At 35.8% G+C, this 26,112-nt stretch overlaps 1 protein-coding gene across 3 annotated transcripts in view; it reads right to left on the minus strand.

Annotated features, from left to right (window-relative positions):
• Positions 1 to 25,872, minus strand: part of mRpL24 (mitochondrial ribosomal protein L24) — a 47,117-nt gene extending 21,245 nt beyond the window's left edge. Inside the window, exons 1-3 of one of the 3 annotated variants that reach the window (XM_081748436.1) lie at positions 25,720 to 25,872; positions 16,581 to 16,714; positions 10,133 to 10,318 (exon numbers count right to left, since the gene is read on the minus strand). In XM_081748436.1, coding sequence (XP_081604562.1) covers positions 10,133 to 10,318; positions 16,581 to 16,676 — 282 coding nt within the window. In that variant the 5' untranslated portion in view covers positions 16,677 to 16,714; positions 25,720 to 25,872. Of the gene's footprint in view, positions 1 to 10,132; positions 10,319 to 16,580; positions 16,715 to 25,690 lie in introns of all 3 variants that reach the window. The other 2 variants (XM_081748435.1, XM_081748437.1) reach the window with 2 other exon arrangements.
• Positions 25,873 to 26,112: the final 240 nt, after the last annotated feature.

Consider the following 26,112-nt stretch of genomic DNA (forward strand, 5'->3'; position numbering starts at 1 on the left):
ACCATTCTACACCTTGGAAACACTATTGCATCCGCCATACTCCCCGGACATTGCACCGTCCGATCATCACCTGTTCCGTTTCTTGGACAATCACCTTAGAGGACGCTAGTTCAAATTCCTAGTAGAGGTTCAAAATGCACTTGATACCTTCTTCACTTCACGGCCCAGCAAGTTCTACCGCGATAGAATCCATGGCCTTCCAGAACGTTGGCAGAAGGTCGTCGATACTGATGAGAATCACTTTTGATCTTCCAGGCACGTCTTAGGGACATATTAATGTTCGAATGTGGTAGATGAAAAGCGACAAAGCTTTCTTGGTTACCTTTATATATGTTACCGTGGAACTGAAAAAAAAACTGAGGTGGAGGGAATACGACTACTTTATTCTTTACGGATTTCAGCTCGATGTAAGGTGAATGATTGTGAAGCCTTAAAAAAATTATTTCATAATCGAAAAGTTGTAACCGAAATTATTATGGAACATATTTTTTTTAAATAGGAGAAGGGGGAGTAATCCACCCCACATGAGGGGACCGAATTTACCGCTTATTCTTGATTAATTTTAATCCCACGCACTGACGATAACGGAAGAGAGTCAAAGAAAATGTACATTTTATTGTATCGCAATCAAATGAAATTTAGAAAATTTATCATGGAACTCTTACAAGAAAAAGGGTAAGGGGAGTTGCTAAAAAGATACACCCACTACTTTATTCTTTACCGGTATTAACTCAATGCAGAGGGGATGATTGCAAAGCCTCGAAGAGAATGTACGACATATTATACCAACATCGAACATTTTTAACGAAGATTATTAACCCTGCAGGTTTTAACCCTAGGCTGTAGGTATATTCCCAATGTCACAAAGAAAATATACATTAAGTTTTGTCACAATCGAGAATTTTTTACGTGGTTTATATTGGAAAATTGTTTAACATGTACATGTGTAAAATTGCTGCATAGCGTGATTTTACATCCTTATACTTGATAGATTGCAACCCCAAAAATAGGACTATTTCTGCAATTGTAAGGATTTCACATACGAAGTTTCATTAAAATCGGATAATTTTTTGAGAGTTATCGTGGAAGAGGCAGACGGATAGCTACATAAATGCTAATAGAGTAGAACAGTAGAAGCTTCGCTAACGCTCGTTTCAACGAATTCCAGTCATGAAAGATAGTCACTGTGTAGTGTGTATGCGTGACGATAGTCTTCTTGGCTCCTAAATTCCTCGTGAAACGATGACGATGAATATACACAGGTACGTGAACATGCTAGAACTTTCGTTCATCCCATTTCGCTGATATAATGCAAATGGCTAGGTTTTTAATACTGTATTTGCGCGAATACAGGCCGCGTGCGAATTCAGACCGCGCCTTAACTTTTGATACAAGATTATAGAAAAACGTAAATCTCGAATACATGCCGCACTACTAAATTTATGAGAAATTTCAATTACACAGTACTTTGAGTTGCATCTCTCTCCCTCCCCTTATTCAACTCCCGCATAACTAAGTGTGACTCATCACCAACAGGACAAGTTTTAAGTATTGGGAGGTCTGGTGATGTTATTAATTTAAGCGACAGTGTACGGAAGTTCAAAGTTGATTTATTCGAGAAGGGTTGATCATTTGGTTTGTGAGAGACGATGAGAAAGGAGCGTATAGTTACACAGCAAAATTTAACTTCAAGTTATCAGCTATACAAAGGAATATGGAAAGTGGAAAGCTGGAAGTAGATTTGATGTTGATGGAAACAACGTTCGTCGATGGTGTCCAAGTGAAAAGACTCTTAAGTAGTTCGAAACGTCGGTGTTCATTTCGAGGGCAAAAGTGTAAATATCCAGATACAGAAAAGACTTGCTTGATTTTGTACTTCAAAAATGTTGATATGCGAAATATTGGTATGCCGTTACAACTCAAATGATTCAAACTGAAGGCTGCAAAATAGCACGTAAAAGAAATATTTCGCCAATGGAATTTAAAGTTTCGTATTGGTCGGTTCGGCGATATATGCAACGAAATAATCTATCTGTTCATATCTTTTCAGCGTTACGTTACCCAACTTCGGTGCAAAATTTTTTATTTACATTCCCAAATACGAAATGCATACAAAATGCCAGTCTATTTTGATATGCCGAACAGCACTACCGTAAATACTGTAAGGGAACGTAGTGTGCAAATACGTACATTTGGTACTGAAAAGCAGCGGTTCACAGTGATATTGAGCATTACGGCAGATGGACGAAAACTGCCACCATACGTGGTTTTTAATCGGAAAACCCTCCCCAAGGAACAAACCGAAAAAGTTTACCAGCTGGTATTATTGTAAGAGTTCGTGACGGTGGGTGGATGACAGAGGAATTGGTTCGAGGCTGGATTTTAGAAGTGTGGAATAAGCGGCCACGAGTTACTAGCTCAAAATCAATGTTTCTGTCCACTCAAGAATACTTTAGGACCATTCTACAGAAATTGGATCATGAACAAAGCAACTTCCACGCCAGGAGATTGTTTGCAACGTGCGTCTGTGTCAGAAATGTGCTGCTGGATTTTGGCTACTTGGCGGTCATTATCAAAAGAACTTGCCATAAAAATTTTATAAAAACTGGAATTTCCAATAATTTTGATGGGACTGAAAATGACTTTCTTTATGATAGCAACTCTGAGCAACATTCTGGATCGTTGAGTGAGGATGACGAATCAGACGCTGGTAATGCTGCGATGATGAGAAGTCATTATGCTTGATTTGGGTGGGTACAAACGAGCTGACACAGCTTTACGAAGCAAGTTTATTTTCTTTTTTCAGGGATTTAGGATTTAGATTTCTGGGCTTTCTGCATCTAAGGCCATTTAACCCTTTATGATTTGAGGGATGACGTCCCTCGGCGAGCACACAATCCGGGGAAAGGGAAGGAAGAAAGGATTGGGGAAAGAAAGAAGCGGCCTGGAACCTATAAGTTAGGCACCACCCCGGCATTTGCCTGATGTGAATGAGGAAAACCCAGGAAAACCTCATTCAGTGTGGCTGGCCTGAAAAAGCGTGTTATACTTTTTCGACCGAGTGACCCCACCGGGAATCGAACCCGGGACCGCTCGCACCGAAGGCGAGAGCGTTAACGACTATGCTACGTGGGGCCACGATTTTCTTTTTTCAAGAACAGCTACTGTATATATATGTATCGTATATATTATATATACGTATAACAAAGATAAGTATTCCTGTTAATAAAAGTATTAAGTATACAAGTGTTTTCCGTTACCGGTACCCAATAACGTTTGCAATTTTTGTGAACACGGTAAGTTTTTCCGCTATTTTCTTCTTAAATCTTTGATGGTTTACAAAAGTAACTGCAGTAAATTGTAATGGTATTAATTTCAACCCACAAGATATGTGTACATGTCATTTTGAAATTGATGATTTATGATCTGAGGGGGGGAAATATCGAACACAGGCCACACTGATGATTATTTATTTATTTATTATAGAACTGATTATCGGTCATTTCGCTTTAAATCCATTGTATTCTTTACTGGTAATTTCTTATGAGAAAGTATACGCAAAAAAAAAAAAAGTTTGACCTTTATGGATTTAAAAGTACACCGCTAAGACCTACCGTGAAAAGAGCTCTGTCAAGTAATCAGTAACAAATTCATGAAGGATAGGAGCTTATGTATGTTCAAAATATGTTTCACTGCTTAAATTGACAATGTTTGGATAAAAAGTCGTATCTATACAATGCTTACCAAAATATAAGAAACAATACAGCTAACTCTATATCCATACAAATTAAGTAAAAGAACAATATGTGTAGAGATGAGCTGAAAACCAAACAAGTTATGAAATTTCACATTTGTTACATGACTCCTTGTCCAAATCAACCCTTCCCATACAGCAATAAAATACAGATATAATTTATGGATCATAATATATATACCTGAAAGAAAGGAATCTGGGAGCAGAAAGATCTTCCGCCGCTGAACGCTTCATCATAAAGGAGGGGAAAGAGGAAGAAAAAAAAAGAACAGTGAAGTACTGTGAAGCATTCAGTTGGGCGCTATATTGGAATGCACGGTCCACAAGAGTTACCAGATTGAAAATAGAGTTCGGTAAGAGTGCAGGAGAAAGGGATGAGAAGCTATTTAAATAAAATAGAAAAAAATGAAATGTGAGAAGTTAAGTACAATAGAAACAAATAAAACGTAAGTAAATGAAAGAGCTAAAAATAAAATTAATAATAAACAAATCATGAAGAATAACAACAAAAAGAAAATAAAACAGAAAAATGAGCGACAACACAGATTGAAAAAGTATATTGAAAAGAATGAAAACTTGAAAAGGACAAAGATAAAAGCAGCTGCGTGGAAAACGGTGTAAAAGTAGTAGTATAATAGACAGTTAGTACCAAAGCAGAGGATTAATTGAGTTGAGTTGATTTTAGTTTAGCGTCCCTTTCAGCAGCGAGGCTATATGAGACGTGGACCTACTGATTAACGTGGAATCCGAACCACATGAGCTCCCGCCGGGAATTGAACCCGGGTCTCCCACGCCAAAGCAGAGGATTAAGAACGGGGCTGTTAATGTACCTAGTACGTGCTGATTAGGAACAATTTTACGTTTGAAAATAACCATTAATTTCAAATCAAGGCGCTACGGTAGGTACCCACATGAACCGAACATACGCCAACACATTCAAGGAATCTATGGAACAATATTTCACTCACCATCATTTTAATATTTTCTCTGACCTCGTTTCATGATACAGCCCACAGCCAACCAGCACTAAAAATAATTATTCCCAATATTCCATAAACAAATGCTCAATTCCCCGGTTCTTCAATTATGCAATCGCCTTCTTAAAGGTGATGTCAGACTTGAGAATATACTTGTAGCGATTAACGTATACATCGAATCTACCAAAGGTATGCAATATTTACACTTCTTGAGCTCCTACTCTCGCCACATCAAACGTTCTCTACCTTATGGCTAGACTAATTGACGAGCACATAGCTGCTTAATCACATCGCCCCTCAATAACTGCCTCAAGCTTTCTCCAAACTTTTTTTTTCAATGGTATGCTGTTCCGGAAATCTCTTTTTGATAAATAGATATTTAAATCCAATTCTGAAACTACTCGTGTACTGAGATACACGATTGAACAAACTAATTATGATTTCATTAAGGTTATCCTTTCAATCCAAGTATTGAAGTATATTTTTAGATTTGTTTTATTTTTATCTTATTATATTATTATTATTATTACTATTATTATTATTATTATTATTATTATTATTATTATTATTATTATTATTATTATTATTTTGAGGGGGGAGGTATTGTGAGTTTTACTCACAAAAAAAAGAAAGAAAAAGAGAACTGGGTTCCTTTGGGCTGGGGAAAATTCCAACCACCTTGACTCACAGTGAGAGCTGATTTCAACATATTTGTCTGTATAAGCCGATTCATAAGTAAGCTCATGAGATAATGCAATTTAGAGAATAAATACGGAAACAAGGGATTTGCAGTTTGAAAATGTCTTAAGGCTGACATTCAGAGCAAAATGGTCTTGAAACAAGACAACTTTAAAACATTTACCAAAAGTGAATAAATTTATAATTTACCTGCTCTGTAACAACTTTGTAAGGCTTTGACTTTATCATTTTTAACTTTTCATAAATGTTATCAAGTATTTCCAGAACCCTTTCAACACAAGCAGTGTTTTCCAACCACCTTACACTACAACTGCAATGGAAATATGTTACAACCAGTAATTGAAGTGAAATCTACACGTCGTGCACGTGATTCTAGGAACAGGAAGAAAATGTCACGCAGAAAGGTATGCAGTCCCTACCCAGCAGCCTGAAAGCCACTATTCATAGCACCATTGACTACATACAAACCATATACATCGATATTCACAAGACATTTCCCATTAGTATTGTCTTCTTTCATTTTTGTATCCAATTTCCGAATAAAACCAAGACCAACTTATGAACATCCACTGACACCTGTAATACATTCTTCCTACGAAGAGAATTAACCCAACATTGAAACAATCCAAAAGATCTATAGCAGTTGAATGTCCCAGAAAAATACTGCTGTAATATCTTGTGTACACCTGTTATCAATCACATCATAATATTTAATATATATGTCCATCTGTTCCTTTTAGACAACCTTCTTCACTGTTTCGTCAATAGACAACCTTCTTCACTCTTTCGTCAAAACATACGACTATGTCTTCATACTGCATCTACTACCCTTTTAGCACCGGCTCAAAGTACGGTTTAGTTTATGAATAGAGACACGATTTTCTGGCAAATAAGAATACGTAATTTCGTTATAAAAATACGCGTAAAGCAGGATAAAGTCGGTGAATAAAAATTCAATATAAGAACACTATTTTCCTTGGCAATTACAATTAGTTACCTTTTATTTCACCTTAATTTCCACTCATCAATGAGCTCATGCATGACTAAACAATATTTGAGTTTTTAAAAAATAACATTAAGCATCCTTATTGAATCAAAGTATCATTTAAAGAAAAAAATAAACACACAGAGAGAGAACATTACTAGAAAAAAATAACCTTAGTGTTCACAGTTTACTTACGCAAGTAACACGTAAGCATTGTTTCAATGCTTTCTGATGTTAATTTGTTCTTTTGCCGGTAAGTATGTCATTGTAAGAAGAGAGAGCCCTCTTCACATCAACATTCACAACTGTGAAGGGTAAGGGGAAAAAAGGAGGAATGTCACAAAACTGCATTTTCGAGAAAACGGCGTTTTTATATTTTAAACCGCGTAAAAAAGAATAGGATACTCAAATCTTTTGCCCCTTTTTACATGGACATTTCGACATCTACGCATGCATGGCATATACTGTCAAATAGTACCAAGAGTCACCAACTGATAGGGCAAAGCAACCGATAAAGGACACATATGGACATTCCTTGTTTTTCCCCTTACCCTTCAATGTACATTAGTTGGAGACACTTTGCAGCAATTTCTGAATGCTCATCTAACATACCCTGCAACACTCCTTCCACACTATCCATTTCACCAGTAAATAAAGTTTGGAGCTCATTGTGTAACTGCATGTAAAATTTCAAAAATTTATGGTGGTCTATTTTCTAAAAAATGGGAATTTTCATCAGGTTGCTAGTAATTGCCAAATAATGGTAATGAATAAATCGTGAAAGCGTCGAAAAATTGTCACTTTTGCGTAAATTTCGTGGAATATCGAGACTTGCAAATTTCGCTAATTCGACAGAATTTCGCGTTTAATCACCAGCGTTATAAGGTCTAACAAATAGTGGGAAAATATATATTTTAGATACACAACATTTTCATATAAAACATACATTTCGCGTGTTACCAAAAAATCGTGTCTCTATTTATGAATAATCAAGTATGAACATTTTACTGATCCCATGCTGAACTTTGAAAGTATGGAACTATCCGGAAACATAGTTTTAAATGTTTCACTATTTACGTCACAACTAGGAAATGACACACGTTATTATGCTGAACCATAATGAGAGTCCAAAGTTTCACACTTGGTTTCCTCATCATGGAAAATGAAACTGTCTAATCCTTGATCAGGACTCCTCGATGACTCTTGAGAGTTGGGGAGTCACTGTATTCGTAACATGTTTACTGTTACTGAGCTCTTCCTTTGATGTAGATTCAACCATATGTTTTGATGAGAAGCAACACTGAAAATGATGACAAGGATGTATTTGTGGATCTTATTTTGAGTTGGTTATGTTGCTGTCCACTATTGTGGGACACAACTGCTCATCGACCCATGCTTCCTAAAGAAACAGCTATCTTATAAACAACAAAGTATGCATGAAAAAGATCCTCCCCCTTCCTTAGCCACTCCTCAAATTCAGAGTTAATAGTTGATTCCAGCCACTAATCACTGAACTTTCTCTTTCTACTTGCTATTTTCATTCAACAGAATACCTGGAATAATAATTAATAATAATAGAGCCATTCCATGTGAAATCAACCAAATCTTCAGGAAAAAACCTCGTCGTCTCAGAATTTGATGGAACTTCGTGTACATGTAGGCCCTTACGAGAGATGATCAAACACCAAATTTTAGCCCTGTACCCCTGTAGTTCCAGAGTACAGAATGGTAAAAAATTGACAAATTTCATGTTTTTTGTAGAACCTTGTTAGCTTCAATTTTTCATATCTCCCGTAAATGCTGAGCTAGAGAGAAAACTAATATACCATTTTGAAGAGGAAAGAATAGGCTACAAGACATGTCAGGAACATTTATTTGAAAATCAAAATTTTTCCAGAAAATTCCGGGAAAATTTTGGATCAGTGATATCTCAAAAAATGCCCATTTGATTTCCTTGAAATTGGGTACCAAGGTATCCCCATATGTTCGGCATAAGTGTACCAAATGTCAACTTGGGCCAAGAATGGGCCTGGAGTCTACAATGATCTTCGTGTGACCATGTTGGGAGACACACCTGGGGTGCCAATGTGGCAACCTGCCAATTTGTCAATACTGGTGAAGTAAGGTGTAACTGACCTAGCAGTAATGTTTCTCCGGTGCAATCTGTAATTCAGTAATCTTGTGGGGATCTTTGGAACATTCCATTATCAATCGTAGTACATTGTATTCACCTAAATATGTGAACATTCTAGAAGGTTCTCGAATCGTCTGGAACATTCTAGAAAGTTCTAGAATCATCGGGAATAATCTGGAATCATCTAGCTCGACAGATTTGATGCAGCTCGACAGATTCCTATGTCTCAAAGAAAGGTCGCAATGAGGCAATATTCTTCTAAACCAGACTTTAATGGCAGATGGATCACAAGCTATTATTACCATTGATAGAATCAAGGGGTTAACTACTTGCACCTATGGTGGCTTCTGGTGGCTTGGTTGTATTCTGCAAGTCAACGAGACACATGAAACAGCAAAGTTATGGTTCCTGAGACCTTATGGACCAGCAATTTCCTTTGTATATCCAGATATACCAGATGTGCTTTCACTGCCTGCTTGTGACATCATCTCTCTTGTTGATCCCATAACTGGAACTGACCGTACATACACGCTTAGCAACAAAGAGATGGTAAAAGCCAGTCGACTGCTTCAACACAGGCACCACTGACAACTGATCACTTACAGCAGGTCAGTAATAGCTAAATATTTCTTACACCTTACTTCACCAGTATTGACAAATTGGCACCCCAGGTGTATCTCCCGACATGGTTACACGAAAATCACTGTGGCACACTTATGCGGACATATGGGGATCCTTTGGTACTCAATTTCAAGAAAATCAAATGGGCACTTTTTTAGATATCACTGATCCAAAATTTTCCCGAGATTTCCCGGAAAATGATATTCGATCTTCAAATAAATGTCCCTGTCATATCTTGTAGTCTATTCTTTCCGCTTCAAAATGGTATATTATTTTTCTCTCTAGTTCAGTATTTAAGGGAGATATGACCAATTGAAGTTAACAAGATTATAAAAAAAACATCAAATTTGTCCATTCTTTACCACCCTCTACTCTGAAACTACAGTGGGTATAGGGCTATAATTTGGTGAATGATCATCTCTCATATGGGTTTACATGTACACCAAGTTTCATCGAAATCTGAGCTTGGTTGATTTCACATGGAATAACCCAATAAGTAATTGACAAATCACCAGTTTTGTTGTTCACAGGAACCAGGTACTTTAGTATGGGTTAAAGCAATATATAAACAAATTAATTATTTCGAAACTGATAAATCAGATATTCTTCCAAAACTACTTGCAATTTTTATATTTGCATCTCTATAAATATTTTGCTTATAAAATTCCGATTTTGTAGTCCTGCTTTAATTTCCAATATAAGTTTGGTTTATTAATACCAGTATTTAGCACTAATTTTCAGCATCTAGTTATATGGTATGTGGACTTACATTTTAAGAAGGAATAAAATAACCGTAATCCATTCAAATGGTCTCTCACCGGAAATCGAACCCCGGACCCCGTGCACCAAAGGAGCTCGCTAGCCGCTAGATAGCAGGTAGGATTAATTTCCACGATAGTACTTAATAATAAACACATTATTAATATTATCATCTGATACTGAATAATGTATTATATACTCACTCTATCACCTCTGAAAAAACTCCAGTCCTTAATTGGTTCCACAAAAACCTTTTTCCGGTGTGTTCCAGGCATATTTTGTTTTCGAAATTCTTCCGTCCATGGTCTATTCATAGTAAATCGAAATTTCTTTTTCTTTATCACTTTTGGTAAATATTGTGGGAATCCCCTTGGCGTACGCCATCCGACCTAATTTAAAGAAATATTATTTTAAAAAAATCATGATCATCAATAATATTGTATATGTCGTAAAATGCAGTAGCACAGTAGACAATATGCTTTTCTTGTAGTATTTGAAAAGTACAATGAGTACAAGTAAGAAGTACAAGTAAGAGGTAAGAATTTGTAACACATTATTAATATTATTGTTATGAACACTTTCGCTTGTTTGAGACACTTGCGTTATAACCAAAAGTATGCATAATCTTATTCCTCTGAAATTCTCTCTTCTTATTTTGGAATCCTACGAATGGAAGATGGCCATCCAACAGCATAGATTCCAACAGTACAGTAAACATTTTCTCAGAAGTTAAGTTATATGATCCTCATTTCGAACTGTCTGCTGTGTAGACAGGAAAAGAAATAACAGTCGTCTGAATTGCAATAAAGAAAGGAAGAAACCAAATATTCACACATTCTAATGAATACCTCAAAACCCCTTCTTAACGAACATTCACGTTCCACAGCCTGCACTCCTAGATAACGGAATTCCTTTGTGTTAAAGGAAAACATAAGATTTGTAAAAAGTGTTCTAAAGCTGTTCAAATGTGCAAACAGAGGTATGTTTTGCGTGTTTGTAGAAATAACATATTTCGTTGCTTGGTTGGGGTTTAGTATCACCGTTTTTAGCACCAAGGCTATATAAGACGTGGACGTGCATTTATTTAAGGTGATCGCCGAACCATAGCAATGCATTCAGATTTCAAAGTTATTCCACCGGGAATCCACCTCGAGACTCATATAGCAAAGGCGCGCATGCTACCCACTAAAGTAGCACGAACAGACATATTTCGTGTAACCCATATGAAAATATTAAGTAACGTAACATATAACTGTGTATGACAACTGACCCTCTAAAATGTGTAATTTCAACATAACTACCTATTAATGTATTATTATGGAAATGACTATGACTGGCTCCATTTTAGTATGGCTATATAAGACGTGGATCTACAGCTTAACGTGGAATCCGAACCACATGATCTCAAACCGGGTATCGAACCTGGGTTTCAGACATGACTATGAACAGCGTGAGAAAGCCACGTCTTAAATTCAAAAAGTGGAGAACGCTACTCACTGCAGACTAAATAAAACACACTTATGCACATAAGTATTCCCAGAAGAAATCTATGTAAATGAAGATGAAAATGCTGTACACATAATATGCAAATAAGGCTGTAGATTTCTAAGATTATTTTAAAGTATTAAGAAATCAACAAAGACAGTTCATTTTACTAATATTGAGTTTTAACACTTGCTGCCCATTCCTTAGTTGCAACATTCTGCTTTTTACCGAATTCGATCAGAAAATCTCAGGCTTACCTATTTTGCGGTGTATAATGTGTTACAGTGTATAATGTGTACCCAGTTTTGGGAACAAATTTTACGAAAAAAGAATTCCTGCTTTCTCTCTTGACACAAGTTTTTCTTCCTGTTGCCTCCACAATCTGATGATACTCACAGTGGACGGAGGTAGAAAGCGTTTCTCGGCAGTTCTATTACCATACCCTTTAGCATATCTAATGGATTTTAGGTTCAATCTCTATTTATACGAAAATCATTTTGTCATTTTTCTTTTCTTTCTTTTTTTTTCTTTTTTAATCTTTTATAAAATGTCATCTACCGTAAAGTGCATAAACATTATGCGCTGTTCACGGCGCCACTTATAATAACCACAGTGCTTAGTCTGCGGGTACCAATACTGTGATTCGTATTCGTTTCTTTACACATAACAAACATTACTTTCGCTACAATAATAAACTTAACAAAACCGATGCTACCGCTTGTAACCTGTATACGAGCCATGTTGTAATTGTTTCCAGGAATATAACTTTTAAATATACAATATGAGAATCAAAACCATTTATATAGATACGGAATTAGTACTATTCGTGTATAATACACATCCTTATTTTTTTCCTTTAAAATGTTGGCAGAAAGATGCACATTACCAGGGGGCTCAAAAAAATGTATACACTGCTTAATTGAGAAAAACTGAAACGAACTGATGGAAACGTCTCATTTTTGGTAAGTTTTAGTTTAATGTTTGATGTTCTGTTATTACACTGCATCCCGACAAGGTTTTATTTTCTTCTTTTTGTGAAGGTGCTGCGAGTGAACCAACATGGTTGCAAGACTAACATTTGACAAAAGGAAGCAGGTTTGAAACGATACATGAAATATGAAACCATCAGTGAGGTGCAACGATAATGGTGGAATGAATTTGGAACACAATCACTGACATGTTTATAACAATTGCTCGAATTAGTGATCAATCTGAATCCGACAGTTGTGTTACAAATGTGCATTAAAACCGTTCTGGATGACGTGTCGCAGCAATAAATAGTGCTAAATCCCGCGCTGTGTTTGGACAATTCACCTGCTCATCACAGAAGACGAGACAGTGTTCCCGTGAAACGAGTATGAGTCGTGCAAATGTTTGTCGCATTTTGAGGGATGCAAAATGGAAGGTCTACATTCCAAGAGGACGAAGACGATCCAGACCATAGATTAGAGTACTGCGAATGGTTTCATGACGGACAATGACAAACCATTTGCAGATGATTATATGGTTTGATGAGGCCACATTCAAACTCAATTGCACAGTACACCGACATAACTGTATCTATTGTGTTATATAACTGTATCTCTGTAAATAAGAAAATCTATGTGGACAAGCCGTGGATATACCGGGGGTGAATGTGTGGTGTCGATTATCTTATCGTAGTTTGATTAGGCCGTTTTTCTTTGGCCGGTGAGAAGTATTTGCAGATGCTAAAGACATCCATTCGCCTGCTATTAAAGACTCCTATGAGGACGAGAGGTTTAATCTCCAATAAGATGGTGCCCCACCCCACTAGTATCATCTTGTCAGGAAGTCTCTCAATGAAACTTCACCCGGAAATATGGATAGGTCGAATAGGATTTGTCGGGTATCCACCACGCTCGCTAGACCTCACTACTCTAGATTTTTACTTATGAAGGACTGTCAAGAACGTTGTTTATGGACAAAAAGCCTCGTACATTGCATCATCTACGAACAGCCATCGTTCTTTGCAGGTATCGAACTTGGTACGTTGCAGTCTGTTGTTCGTGCAGCAGTTCGGCGCATCACCAGCGTATTGATGCTAATGGCCAACACTTTGTGAACACGCAAATATCAGTTCTTCATCGCGCATTGCAATCTACTAACTGAACATTCAACTATAACACTACGAAAAATGAGACGTCGCCATGAATTCCATTTGAGAGCTATTCACAATTAAACAGTGTATAGTTAAGTAAACTAAGAAGAATCTGTACTCTCAAACTTTAAGTCCACCGTCCGTTATGGAGTAAAAACGTCATTCCCTTGTGTACTGTTTGTCACATACATAGAAGTTTTTTATTATTATTATTAAACCTATTTTAAATCAAGTGCTTCTGGTCTCTGCTACGTGAGCAGCTTTCTAACACTACCGCGGCAGAGTAGAATCTCCCTTATATACTCTTGTCTTAATAAAATCTTTTTCTCAAGATAATATTTTACCCGTTCTATTCGAACCCCATGTCTACTAAATCCTGTCGAAATCCACGACTCTTCCTGATCGTCCAATGATTTTACACTCCTAACTGAAGATTACGCCCTTATTTGCTACAAACTTTTACTCTAACTCCTGCATGGAATAGCAAGTTATCAAAGATTAAAAACTCAATAATAACCGAAAGCAGCAACAGGTGCAAAACAAACAAGTACAGGATAAAAAAGTTATATGGTTCAATATCTCTACACGCGCTTCTGTGAATATAGGTGATTAAGTCAGAAATAAATGAAAGAACAAATATTTTCCTGGGATGACTTGCACGAAGGATCCTCGAAATAAGACAAAAACGAAAACTAAAATGAAACATCTGACAGAGATAGCAATCTCAAGTTCGAGTTCATTCTCACCTCACGAGTCTGACCAAACACAATATGCAAGCAGAACCACAGCAGAAAGGAAATTCTGCGGTCCATATCCTTTCCTAAAAATCCCCAAAACCTTCAATCTATGATTAGTATCAACGCATGGGTATGGCCATTTCGCGAAGTGAGGTGAGGATGAAATTTGTGAAGTTGCTATCATCAGTGATCGATGTGTTAACAGTCATCTTTCTACACTGAAACCACAAATGTCGGTAGTTCCAATCACAAGCTTTTTTTTTCTTTCATTCAAAATATAATTTCTTATGAATAAATGTGGCTCCTATAAAAGAAATCAGTAAAAGTTGAGGGTATTTGATACAACACCAAACACCATGAAAAAATCACTGACCAATATGAGTAAACAAATGCATCATTTCGGAGTTATAACCCGCTAAAAATTGGTTGGAACAATAAAATTTGATTCATTTCTTTTACCTCTGATTCTTAGCCCCATAGTAAAACTAAATACCTTACTTACCCATTAATACAATGTGAACGTGCTAGGCTCCGATTCTCTGCAGGCAAATTTATGTTAATGCCATGCTTGGCTATCCAAGAGACGTGACCTAGCAAGTAAATGAAGTGGGTCCACATTATCATACTCAGTTTTAAATAACTTATGAATTCTGTTATAAGCCAGTTACGTGGGCTCGGTGCTTAAGAATTGATTTAAACTAGCTTCCAGTTTCATGCCGTTCTCCAAATTAATATTTCCTAAACGGATACACCTTGATAACCGTAATTTTGACTAATTACTTCTAAGATACGTTCATTTTAAGAATATTCTAGTATTCACTCTCCCTAAGTTAGAGTTCTAGTATTCAATATTTACAGTGAATGGTTAATGAAGGAAGCATTAATGGGAATTGGAGATTTTAAGACTGAAGGTCAGACGGGTATGAAGATGATACGGTTATTATAGCTAGAACCGAAGGACTACTGGAGATGATTGACAAAATAGTTGACACTGGGAAACTATATGGAATGGAAATCAACATCGAAAAATCGAAAATCATGAGAATATCCCGCGGAAATGCACCCTTACGAGTCAGAGTAGAACAAAGAGTACTTGAAGAGGTAGACCATTTTAGATATCTGGGAAGTATTATGACGAACGATGCGTGCTGCGCCAGAGAGATCAGGTCGAGAATTGCCATAGCCAAAGAAGCATTCAACAAAAGAAGGACACTCTTAACTAGCAACCTTAATATTGGACTAAGGAAGAAATTGGTCATGGGGCATTGGACTTTATAGTTCAGAGACTTGGATATTACAGAAGTATTTAGAGAGCTATGAAGTGTGGTGTTGGAGGAAGATGGAGAAGATAAAATGGACAGAAAGAATAACAAACTAAGGCGTTTTAATACGGACAGGAGAAGAGGACGCTTCTAGCACAATCCTTCGTAGAAAGGCCAATTGGATTGGACTGCGATTGGATTGGATTGGATTGGATTCGATTGCGAAGAAATTGTCTTCTTCAGACCGCCATAGAAGGAAAGATGGAAGGAAAGCGATGAGTAGGGAGAAGAAGAACACAACTGATTGATGACTTGAAAAGTAGAAGAAAATATTGGGAGTTAAAACAGGAAGCTGAAAATCGAGAAACATGGAAGAAACATTTCCAGGCCCAAGCCGAAAATTAAGAAGAAGGAAAGAAAAAAAACTTAATAGTCCCAGGACCTGCCAATAGACAGCATACTTAATAATAATAATAATAATAATAATAATAATAATAATAATAATAATAATAATAATAATAATAATAATAATAATAGCATTTTTATCGTGAAAGTTGGTAACCTTGTAATGAAATGACTAACCGTTAGTACATTTGCCGTTTAGCACCTGACGATGCAACTGTATTTTCTTCAATGTAAATTTCACTGTATCCATTACACCAATAAAACGAATTTGTGGAAGATCTGATTTTGATTTTTAAGTTAAGCGTCCCTTTCAGAATCGAGATTATGTGAGACTTGGACCTACAGCTTAACGTGGGATCCGAAGCTCATGAACTTCCACCGGGAATTGAACTCAAGTCTCCCAAGCTAAAGGCCCGTACACTAGCCGCTTAGCCAAGAGGGAGCCCGAAACTGTGGAAGAAGGAAGCAACAATATTCCTGATCCTAATGCGATATTTAAGCTAATAAGAAAAAACAACAACCAAATAATGGTATTTTCGGCTTGACCTAAATATTCTATTTGACTGCAGAAAACATTACAATCGCCTTCTTAATATGAAACGTATAAATGTAAGTGCTGTTATAAATCCAACTCTCAGCGTACCTGCTCCATTGTTCTTTCAATGTAAGATTCTGGAAGGTTAGAATACCTCTTCGTCATATCAGCAACACGCTGACACAACGATGTTAATAGCCTCATGATCTCGTGTTCTGAGCTTCTACTGCGTACTTTAATTCCTGAAAAATGAAAAGAAATTAAATTGTCAGGAAACATCGTTATCATAAAATGTTGCAAATCACGTTCCCTATTTTTTCAGATTTTCTAAAAATTTCTTCCTAATAAGCAATATGACTCAATGTATAAACTCACCTAAGGTGTGTTCGTATTTCAACTTTTGCATCTTATAACTTCGGCATTTTTTATTCCATCGTCTTCATCAGAATATTTAGAAAGGATAGCTTGAGATATATAAGGTATTAATGAACTGACAGTACTTACCTATAGACGACGAAAAAGTTTCAGCCTTGTTTGTACAGTAATCTTGAGTTTTCCAATTTCAATACAGCTCATAACTCCAAATTTACATTACTTAATTCATTTTTTATCAGTTGTTAGATTTTGATATGTTGAATAACTAAACTTGTAAAACTGTATGTAATCATTTTTTGTGATAAAAAAAAGCTACTCTGAAAACTATATACTATTATTGTCTGTTAACATTATTTCCCTTCCTTATTTAACTTACCCTGGTCTGGATTGAAAGTTGGATTTCTACATACTTATAAAATTCAAATTTGTTCCTTTCTGTACGCGAGAATGGCCTACGCGTACGCAACATAATTTTCGTAAGTGCATGTAATTTTAACAATTTAACTAAATTCATGCATTCAATCACTGATCTTTGGATACTGTACACAACATGATTCAAATAAGTTTCAAATTAATATAAGCACATACACAAATCCCATAAAGCAAAGAAACTCAAATACCAACACCATCTATAACTTCTAAAAATCTTATAAGTATTCATGTGACATTCCGCTGATAAAAATTTTGAAATATTTCTTTCAGTTTTTTACAGTTTGATTCGCAGTATTCAAAATGATCTGAAGCCACTGTATTTTGGAGAAAGGAAAAAAAAAATACAAAGCTTCAAATTCAATCAAGAAGTCATTAAAATTTTTCAATTCAAAAGCTTTCAGAATATTCAGAAATAATCCGAAATAAGAATTACTAAACGCGGAAAATTTTATATCGTCAATTTCCCCTTATATTTTGCGTAATTAGTTTGGGAATTGTACATTAAATATGTCCTATATATATATATATATATATATATATATATATAATTTCAATATCACGTCTTTGATCTTGAATATTTTATATTTATCTTCTACTTTAGAATGAAGGAATTAAACGATATTCTTAACACCATATGCTATAGGTGTAAATTTAATGAAGTTCGTTCAAGAGCAAAAATTTGACACTGGACCGAGAATCGAAACATGTGCGGCCTATTGTGTCTGTGTTCTACCACGAAGGTATAGAAAGCGCGCCCAGTCGATAGCCAGTCGGGAGACTTTGAATTTAGCACAAAGAAGTCGTCATAAAGTATGTGGTCCTTTGGAAGAAGAAAAAGTTAAACGTTGCCATACGTAGTACCTTCCTTTCCCTCGCCCCCTTTTCTCTCTCCCTCTCTTTCCCTCCAGTGTGTGTGTTCAAGCATTCAACTCGAGAGCGTATCTATCTCAAACTGTTTTCCTTTTAACAGAAAGAAGGAAAGAAAAAGGATCCTTGACAAAAATTTGGCAACAGTTTGGGTTCAGTTTATTGCCCGTCAGTCAGTTTTCAAGGGAGAGGAAAACCAAACAGGACAGTATGAAAAGAAACCGCACACGAGGGCGGCTTCCCTTTGTGAGCAAGTGGCTACCCATAGAGTAAGGCTACTATATACAGTCTACTCACTGACCAGCAACATACTTTTACTCTTGAGATCGATATTAAGCTACTAAGACCACATGCACTGTACCACAATTCCTGCTGTGCTAGGACAATGCAGAGTCTATATTAACCCTCCGATAGCAAAGCAGGAGATCTTAGCTCCCCCAGAGTATGTTTTTCCTTTATTTTTTTCCAACTTATGTGATGAAATGTTCTTGTTTCTATGTTTCACATTATATAAAAATCAGCTTTGGACACCATGTGCTCAGTTATGCTGTTACGGCTATCACGAAAGTGGCAAGTAATTGCTTTGCGGTTTGTAACGTCCCCCCCATCAAAAAATGAGAGAGTGGCGGTTTTTGGTACCTTCAAAACATTTATATTTAGTATTATGTTCTGAAAGAGGCTTTTATCTAATAATAATAATAATAATAATAATAATAATAATAATAATATCATCATCATCGGGAGGGAATAGGAACGAAACGAGATAGGAGCTTCCTGAACACAAGGAATATCTATAAAACCAATGCGTTTCATGTTATGTCTCACAAATGGGCCGGTGAAAACCATGGAAAGTGTTTGAAAGGCAATAAATAACCTGTAATGAGATAAACATGAATAAAAGACTCGTTTATGAGCACGACGCATATCTGACATATTTTGGTTTCATTTTTTAGATGCTACGGTCAGAGGCATCTCTTGAAAGGATTGAAACTGGTAGTAGTAGTAGTAATAATAATAATAATAATAATAATAATAATATATTATTATTATTATTATTATTATTATTATTATTATTATTAATCGTTACAACTAATAGAAAAATACTTAAAATGCGTACAGTTTCTAGCGATGAAAAATATACTAGATTCCCTTAGCTTGAGGCCATGAAATGTTAGTTTTAAGCTTTAAAATTTCGCTTAATATTCCACTGATTATTAACTAAATAATGTTTGTTGTATATTCTTTATTTGTATAAAATATTACACAAAGTACTGGTAATATATGTCTCTGAGAAACAAAACACACACACACTGAAAATCTGAGCGTTAATTTAAATAATAGCAATAAAAGCACTGAAAATATGTTCCATAAAAACGGGAAGAATGAACTCTCTCTCCTTTTTGATCCTCTTCCACTTCAAGCAATTAAGACGATTATACAATTAAGCAAAAACAAATTAAGCTGTAATATCGTTCTACTTACAGATTTCTGTAATTCCTGAGTTTTCTTTAAACTTCCAAGCTTTCGACTCTCCTCTGGAGTCTTGGTCATGGAGGTTAAAAACAGGAATTAAAAGAATACAAATATCAGGGAATAAAAATGGAAAGGACTTACTTAGGGAAGAACTGTATTGTACGGAAACACGTTGTCAAGTACGGTGAAGATGAACCAAACTAAAATATGGCGGAGTCAATTCGTGCGCCTTTCTTGTTAACTTTTCTTCTTCTTCTTTTTTTTTCTTAAGTGAATAAACAAATTTTCAAAAACCAGTCTCTCTACTTCAGTACTAGCTCCAAATAAAATTGAATCTTCTACCTTGTGTTGTTGCGTTCCTTTTACATGTTTCGATAAACCTGACACCGGATTTTCCGCATTTGAATCTTAATATGCTCCTTTACTCGGACTTTTAGGTTTCTTTTTGTTTTGCCTATATAACTCTCTCGGCAACTGCATTTTATTTCATAAAAATCCAGTTTTTCATTGGCATCCGTGTAATAACTCTTAAATTGGGTAATGTTCTCTTCCAAAGTTTTGGAAGGTTTTAAGGCTGTACGAAAACCGTATTGTGCATAGATTCTATTTAACGCAGTTGTCAATCTGAGAAAAACAGGCCCCTCTTTTCTCTCTCTCTCTCTCTTTTATATAGATTTCAGGTTCATTTCTATTTGTAAATCTGTCTTTAAGGAAGTAAGATGTATGGCACGCAAAAAGAAATTCTATCAAATGTTACCTTTAGTACCTGCTAAATACGCAAATTTATTGCTAAATGCGCAGATTTATAATGAATGTACGTGTATCAGCTATGAGCTAGTGGTGGACACTGGCGAAGAATTTATTGTTGTGCCTTCTTATATTAAGGTCTAAGTACGGAAGACTGCCGTCTTCTTTCTCAACGATGAATCTTGAATTACTGTGAATATTGTTCAATTCGTTTAATAGGTAATATACTTGTGAATGATCCTTGTGCAGGAAAAGAACATCGTCAACATACCTATAATATAGAACAGTACCAAACCAGTATCCGTTCTTTCAAAACTCTACTTTCAACCATATAAAGTACTAGATTCGCTAAAAATGGTGATAAGGGGTTTCCAGTTTCATTCTTAAAAAAATTGTGTAATCAGATTAAAAAGAATTTAAATTCCAATAAACCTGAAACCGACATAGAAGATAAAACATGAGTTGGTTTGTTTACTTTTCCCAGATTGACAACTGCGTTAAATAGAATCTATACACAATACGGTTTTCGTACAGTCTTAACACCCTTCAGAACTTTGGAAAAGAACATCACCCAATTTAAGAGTTATTACACGGATCCCAATGAAAAATTCGGCATTTACGAAATAAAATGCAGTTGCCAATAGAGTTAAACAAGTAAAATGAGAAGAAATCTAAAAGTCCGAGTGAAAGAGCATATTAGAGATTCAAAAGCGGAAAATCCGGTGTCAGGTTTAAAGAAACATTTAAAAGAAAAACAACACAAGATGAAAGATTCAAAAATTTCATTTGGAGCTAGAAATGAAGTAGAGAGACTGGTTTTTGAAAATGTATTTATTCACTTTAAAAAAAGAAGAAAGAAAGGAAAAGAGAAAGAAACTAAATTTAAAAAAGGGATGGTTGAATGGCGAATGGGAAGCGGCAATTACAAAATTTTCACAGCATTGGCATGTCAATGAAACCATAACATGATTGGCAACCTTCCAACAAGGAACAAGAAAGGCGCACAAATTGATTCCGACATATTTTAGTTTGCATCACCTGAAGATCACTGACGTACTTAATAACATGTTTCAGTACAACACAGGTCTTCTCTTGGTAAGTTTATTTCATTTTTTCCCTGGATGTTTTATTCCTTTTCTTCCTGTTTCAACCTCTGTGACCATGACTCCAGGGCAGAGTCGAAAGCTTGGAAATTTAGGAATTTAGCTTTGGGAATTTACTGAAAATTCAGGCATTAGAGAAATCTGTGAGTAGAATGATGGTTAGAATTCCTGAGTGTAGTTTTGCATTAACCCGTATTACACCGTGTCGCAGTTTTATTATTATTATTAAATGATAGAAGGATTAAATGTGTCCTCACATTTAACTGATTTCAACTCTAAGCTTCGGGAATTATTTGAAAACCTCAATAAACACATGCCAACAATCGGGTTCTAGAACGCAAATTACGCCCATTGAGAATCTTGGGCAGGACATAATTTTTCATTGGAAATGGTATAACCAAAGTGAAGAACACTAAACGGGGAAGTGAGAAGAACATTTGGAGGCAGAGCGACAAATTTGAGGGAGAAAAGATAAATTTTAGGCGGAAATGATAAGTCTCAGGGAAGTCCACAGTTATTTACCATCTGTGGAAGAATAGTAAATCCGCGCCAGTTGCGCTTATGTTCTTATGGAGGATGATCACCCCCTACTGAGGTGTACTGTATGTATTACGGCTGTGTGAAAATTAATACGCGTATGTGAAAGGATATGCGCCATTTTGCTAGAAAATTTCATGTTTTCACAAAGGATATCATGGAACATAGTTTTTAGTCGGAAAGGAGAAGAGTAATTCCTTCAACATAAGACAGCTAAATTCACCACTTAGTCTTAAACGATCTATTCCGCTAAAGATGGAACGTTCACCGGTGAAGGTGTAGTTTTGGAGCACCACAATTTGGAAGATTTACAAGTAAAATTTAATACTTGGCATGAAAAGACATGTTTATAAGGAACACATTTCTGCAGGCGACAAATTAAATACAAAGTAATACAGCTGTATTTTAGATTTACAAGTGTAGGGTTACTTGTGTAAAATCACTACACATGCTTTACAACCAGGCTTGGCTGGTTTAAACCAAGGTTTAAACCAGCTGGTTTTTTAAAAAAAACCAACTGGTTTAAACCAAAAAACAAAAAATGTTCGTAAAAGTGTAAATGTTTGTAAAATCTTGATGAACACACATTTGTGGGTTATCACGTTTCACTCCCGTATATTATTCGTATTATATTCAGACCTAAATTCCCCATTCATTACTCAAAAAGATTATACTACAAAAGCAACTTTTTTTTACAAGTTTATAAATGTTTATTTTGTGATTTTTTTGTGGTTGTTATTATTGTTATGTAATTGCAATCGAAGAAAAATTCTAAATATTGTTTCGTTTCAATGTTTATTATTGATAAAATACATCGAAAATGCCATACCTTGTGTGTGTGTGGGGGGGGGGGGGGTAATACAGACCCCACGAGAGGCATTTAGTGAAATAAGTATCTTTGGTATCTATTTATGTATAAATGAGTCTGAGCCAAAGTGGACTCAAATAATTCGTATCTTTATTCCCTGTTCTTATTGATATGCAGATTAAGTCGGTGTATTTCTTTAATTTGGACCAATAAAAGTCGTTGTTAACTAACTTGAACTAGATTAGTTCTTCTGTACTCCGTCGTACTTTGAAATTGTTCATATGTAATTAATTCTGTGTAATGGTTTCACTTGTGCAACTGTTTATCTTTTTGTCCTTCTGAAATGACTCTTGACAGTTATATTAAGAAGCATGTAAAGATCAGTACAACATATTTTTTTTATCAGGATTCCTTCGTGAGTGAGTCGGCAGACGTATCGCATTTGTGGCCAATTAGTCCTGGTTCCGAGTTCAAATGGAGGACAATTTCTCTCGGATGTAACTCGAGAAGCGGTTTTTATTCCGCTTTAAGCTTATGTGACCCCTTCCAGCATAACCCGGTTGTTGCATAATAACATCAAGGCGAAACAAACTTATTTCTGTCCATATATGATATGAATATATAGAGCAAATCATTTAAACCATAAAAACCTGGTTTAAACCAAAAAAACCTGGTTTAAACCAAAAAAAACCGGTTTTTTTAATAAAAACCATGGTTTTTGCCAACCCTGTTTACAACGGATGAAGTGAGTGCATATGAAAAATGAATCTATTAGTTACTATTTTCCACCGGCGGTATATTTCTTCACAACGTTCAGATCCTGTATTTTATTTTTACAAGCGGCACTATAGTCCGCGTCATCGGAATTGGCGTGTGGCATCAGCCAATAAGCTCGCAGTGTGCTGTTAATAAACCTTCAGGGAGGAATCTAGTCATCCATAATTCATTTTGTTCGTATTTATGGAGAATTATGAATAATCAAAGTCCTCTCTGAAAGTTTAATTACAGCGCACTGCGAGTTTATTGGGTGATGCCACACGCCAATTCGGGTTACGCGGACTATAGTATAAAACCATGACAAGTGCTAGCCTGCTGAAAGTCGTATCATTATCAAAATCTACTTCTTTTCACTACCCTCGCTTAAGCGCATACTCACCAACTCTTCGGACGCATACCTGTACTATTTTGCGGGCCCACCAGTTTTGCCCTGCCTTAACTCGGTTAGATAGCATTCATTCTTTTCAGTGGTCACATGCACAGCTTGGCTTGTTCCTTGCCCTGTATTTTTCATGCCACACAACCTGAAGCCGTATTTATACGCAAATCGTAAAAGAATTGTAAATTGTCAACAATTACTTCTGGTAGCCTCATTGAATATTATCTATGGGTTCACTCGAGCAGACGGTTCTACCAAACAGAAAATTTATAGGTTAAGTACGATGTGAAATATTTTTCCTGAAGGAATGAGAGTGCGGGTAAGTAAATTCTGTCCGTGAACAGCGTTATGAAATGAATTTTGAATAATAGTGAGATTTGTCGAAGTTTGATAGAACTAACCTGAAATCGTAAAAAATCTGACAAAATTTCGTAACCAATAAAACAGTTTTTGAAGGTAAAAATTATTACCAGTATTTTAGAAGCTCTAAGTTAACCTGAAAATGTAAGAAATTTATCAAAATTAGACAGAACCAACGTGAAAGCTCTAACCTACCTTAAAAAGTAAGAAATCTTTAAAAATTGAGTAGAACCGTCTGCTTGAATAATGCCTTATCTATCGCAAGTGCGATATTTTCATGTGGCCCAGCGGAAACATTTTAGGGAACAATAAGAAGGAAATTAATGAAAAAATTATAATTTTTCAACGATAATTTGTAGTGGTGCGCCAAAAATAAACCAGTACTCTTTCAGCAATGATGGATATGGTCATAAGAAAGAAAATGCCTATTTTATGTCGAGAACAGAACCCAACCAATCCCCGAGGAGCTTCTAACCCGTTCCTACTACTACTACTTCTACTTAGATTGGGGAAGATAACAAATATCTGCCCTATGGGGATCGCGCATCAACCTGTACTAACGAGGTAGTCCTACATGTTAGCCTTGCATTACAATTGACAGCAATCAAACATTTTAATGTTTTTATGTTTATAAATGACAAAAGCGTTTAGTGACTACACAACATTACTTTTCTTGGCTATTGTTTGGCGTGGAAGACCCGGGTTCGATTCACGGCTGGAGCTCATGTGGTTATGATTCCACGTTAATGAGTAGGTCACGCCTCATATAGCCTCGCCGCTGAAAGGGGACGTTAAAATGGTAATAGTATACATGAGAACTCCCTGATGTGCGTTTCTTGTGTTCTATTACCATTTCTACATAAAATACCGTAAATTTTCTACGTAGTCCAATAGTAAGAAGTACCCATGTGCACAAAACATGTGATATGCGTTAAATTCCCCCCCCCCCTCCCACACACACGTAGTCTTAGATAAAGTACAAGGTATAAAGATAAAGTATAGATAAAGTATAAAGTACACATGCAGATATAAAGTACAGGTTCGTTCTTTTTTATTTTCATATCAGTCAATAAGTAAATAAAAGTCGCTTTGTTACCCGCTTTGTAAGTTCGTACATACTGAATGAATAATCCCTAAAAGTATAAGCGTCCTGCTCCTTCGGGAACTGATGCAGCTTCATGTATACTATGGCCCGATAGACAATCAAATCAATATTTTCTTTAGGAAAAAAATCTAGGTTTAATTTGGAGCCTTGCACTTACTACCAATTACACATTTTCATACAAATTTTCACATATTCTTAAACAATAAAAATTACATATTTTTTCACTTAAGAAAAAATGCATTAAGTTCTTTTTACCTTTTTCTTGAGTTCAAATTAAAACTTACTTCTAAAAAAACTGTAGTTTGCTTCACTTATTTGCCGTAATCTACTTCATCTTTTTCCATATAAAAAAATATATATGCTCACCAGTTAGATGACCGTTTGAGCAGTTCTGTTTTCAGAGTGTTCCGGTCATAGATCGGGTTAAGCTAGAGCACAGAGAGGATGTGTTTTCAAGTATGTCAATATAAAATAGCCAGTCTAGCAATTATTACCGAAAATAGTCTCAATCGTTTGTGTTGTATTGTGCCGTTCAAAACTTCGTTTCTGCCATCAATTGGAATAAATAAAAGAAATACGGTGACCATGCTGAATGGAAAGTCTATGAAAATCGCCACCAATCAAAATATTTCCAAACTAAATTCAAGAATTTCAAGTTACATTTAATTAGTTGTGTT

This window comes from Thermobia domestica, chromosome 2 (genome assembly GCF_964235325.1).
Source record: "Thermobia domestica chromosome 2, izTheDome1.hap1.1, whole genome shotgun sequence".
Classification (NCBI taxonomy): Eukaryota; Metazoa; Arthropoda; class Insecta; order Zygentoma; family Lepismatidae; genus Thermobia; species Thermobia domestica.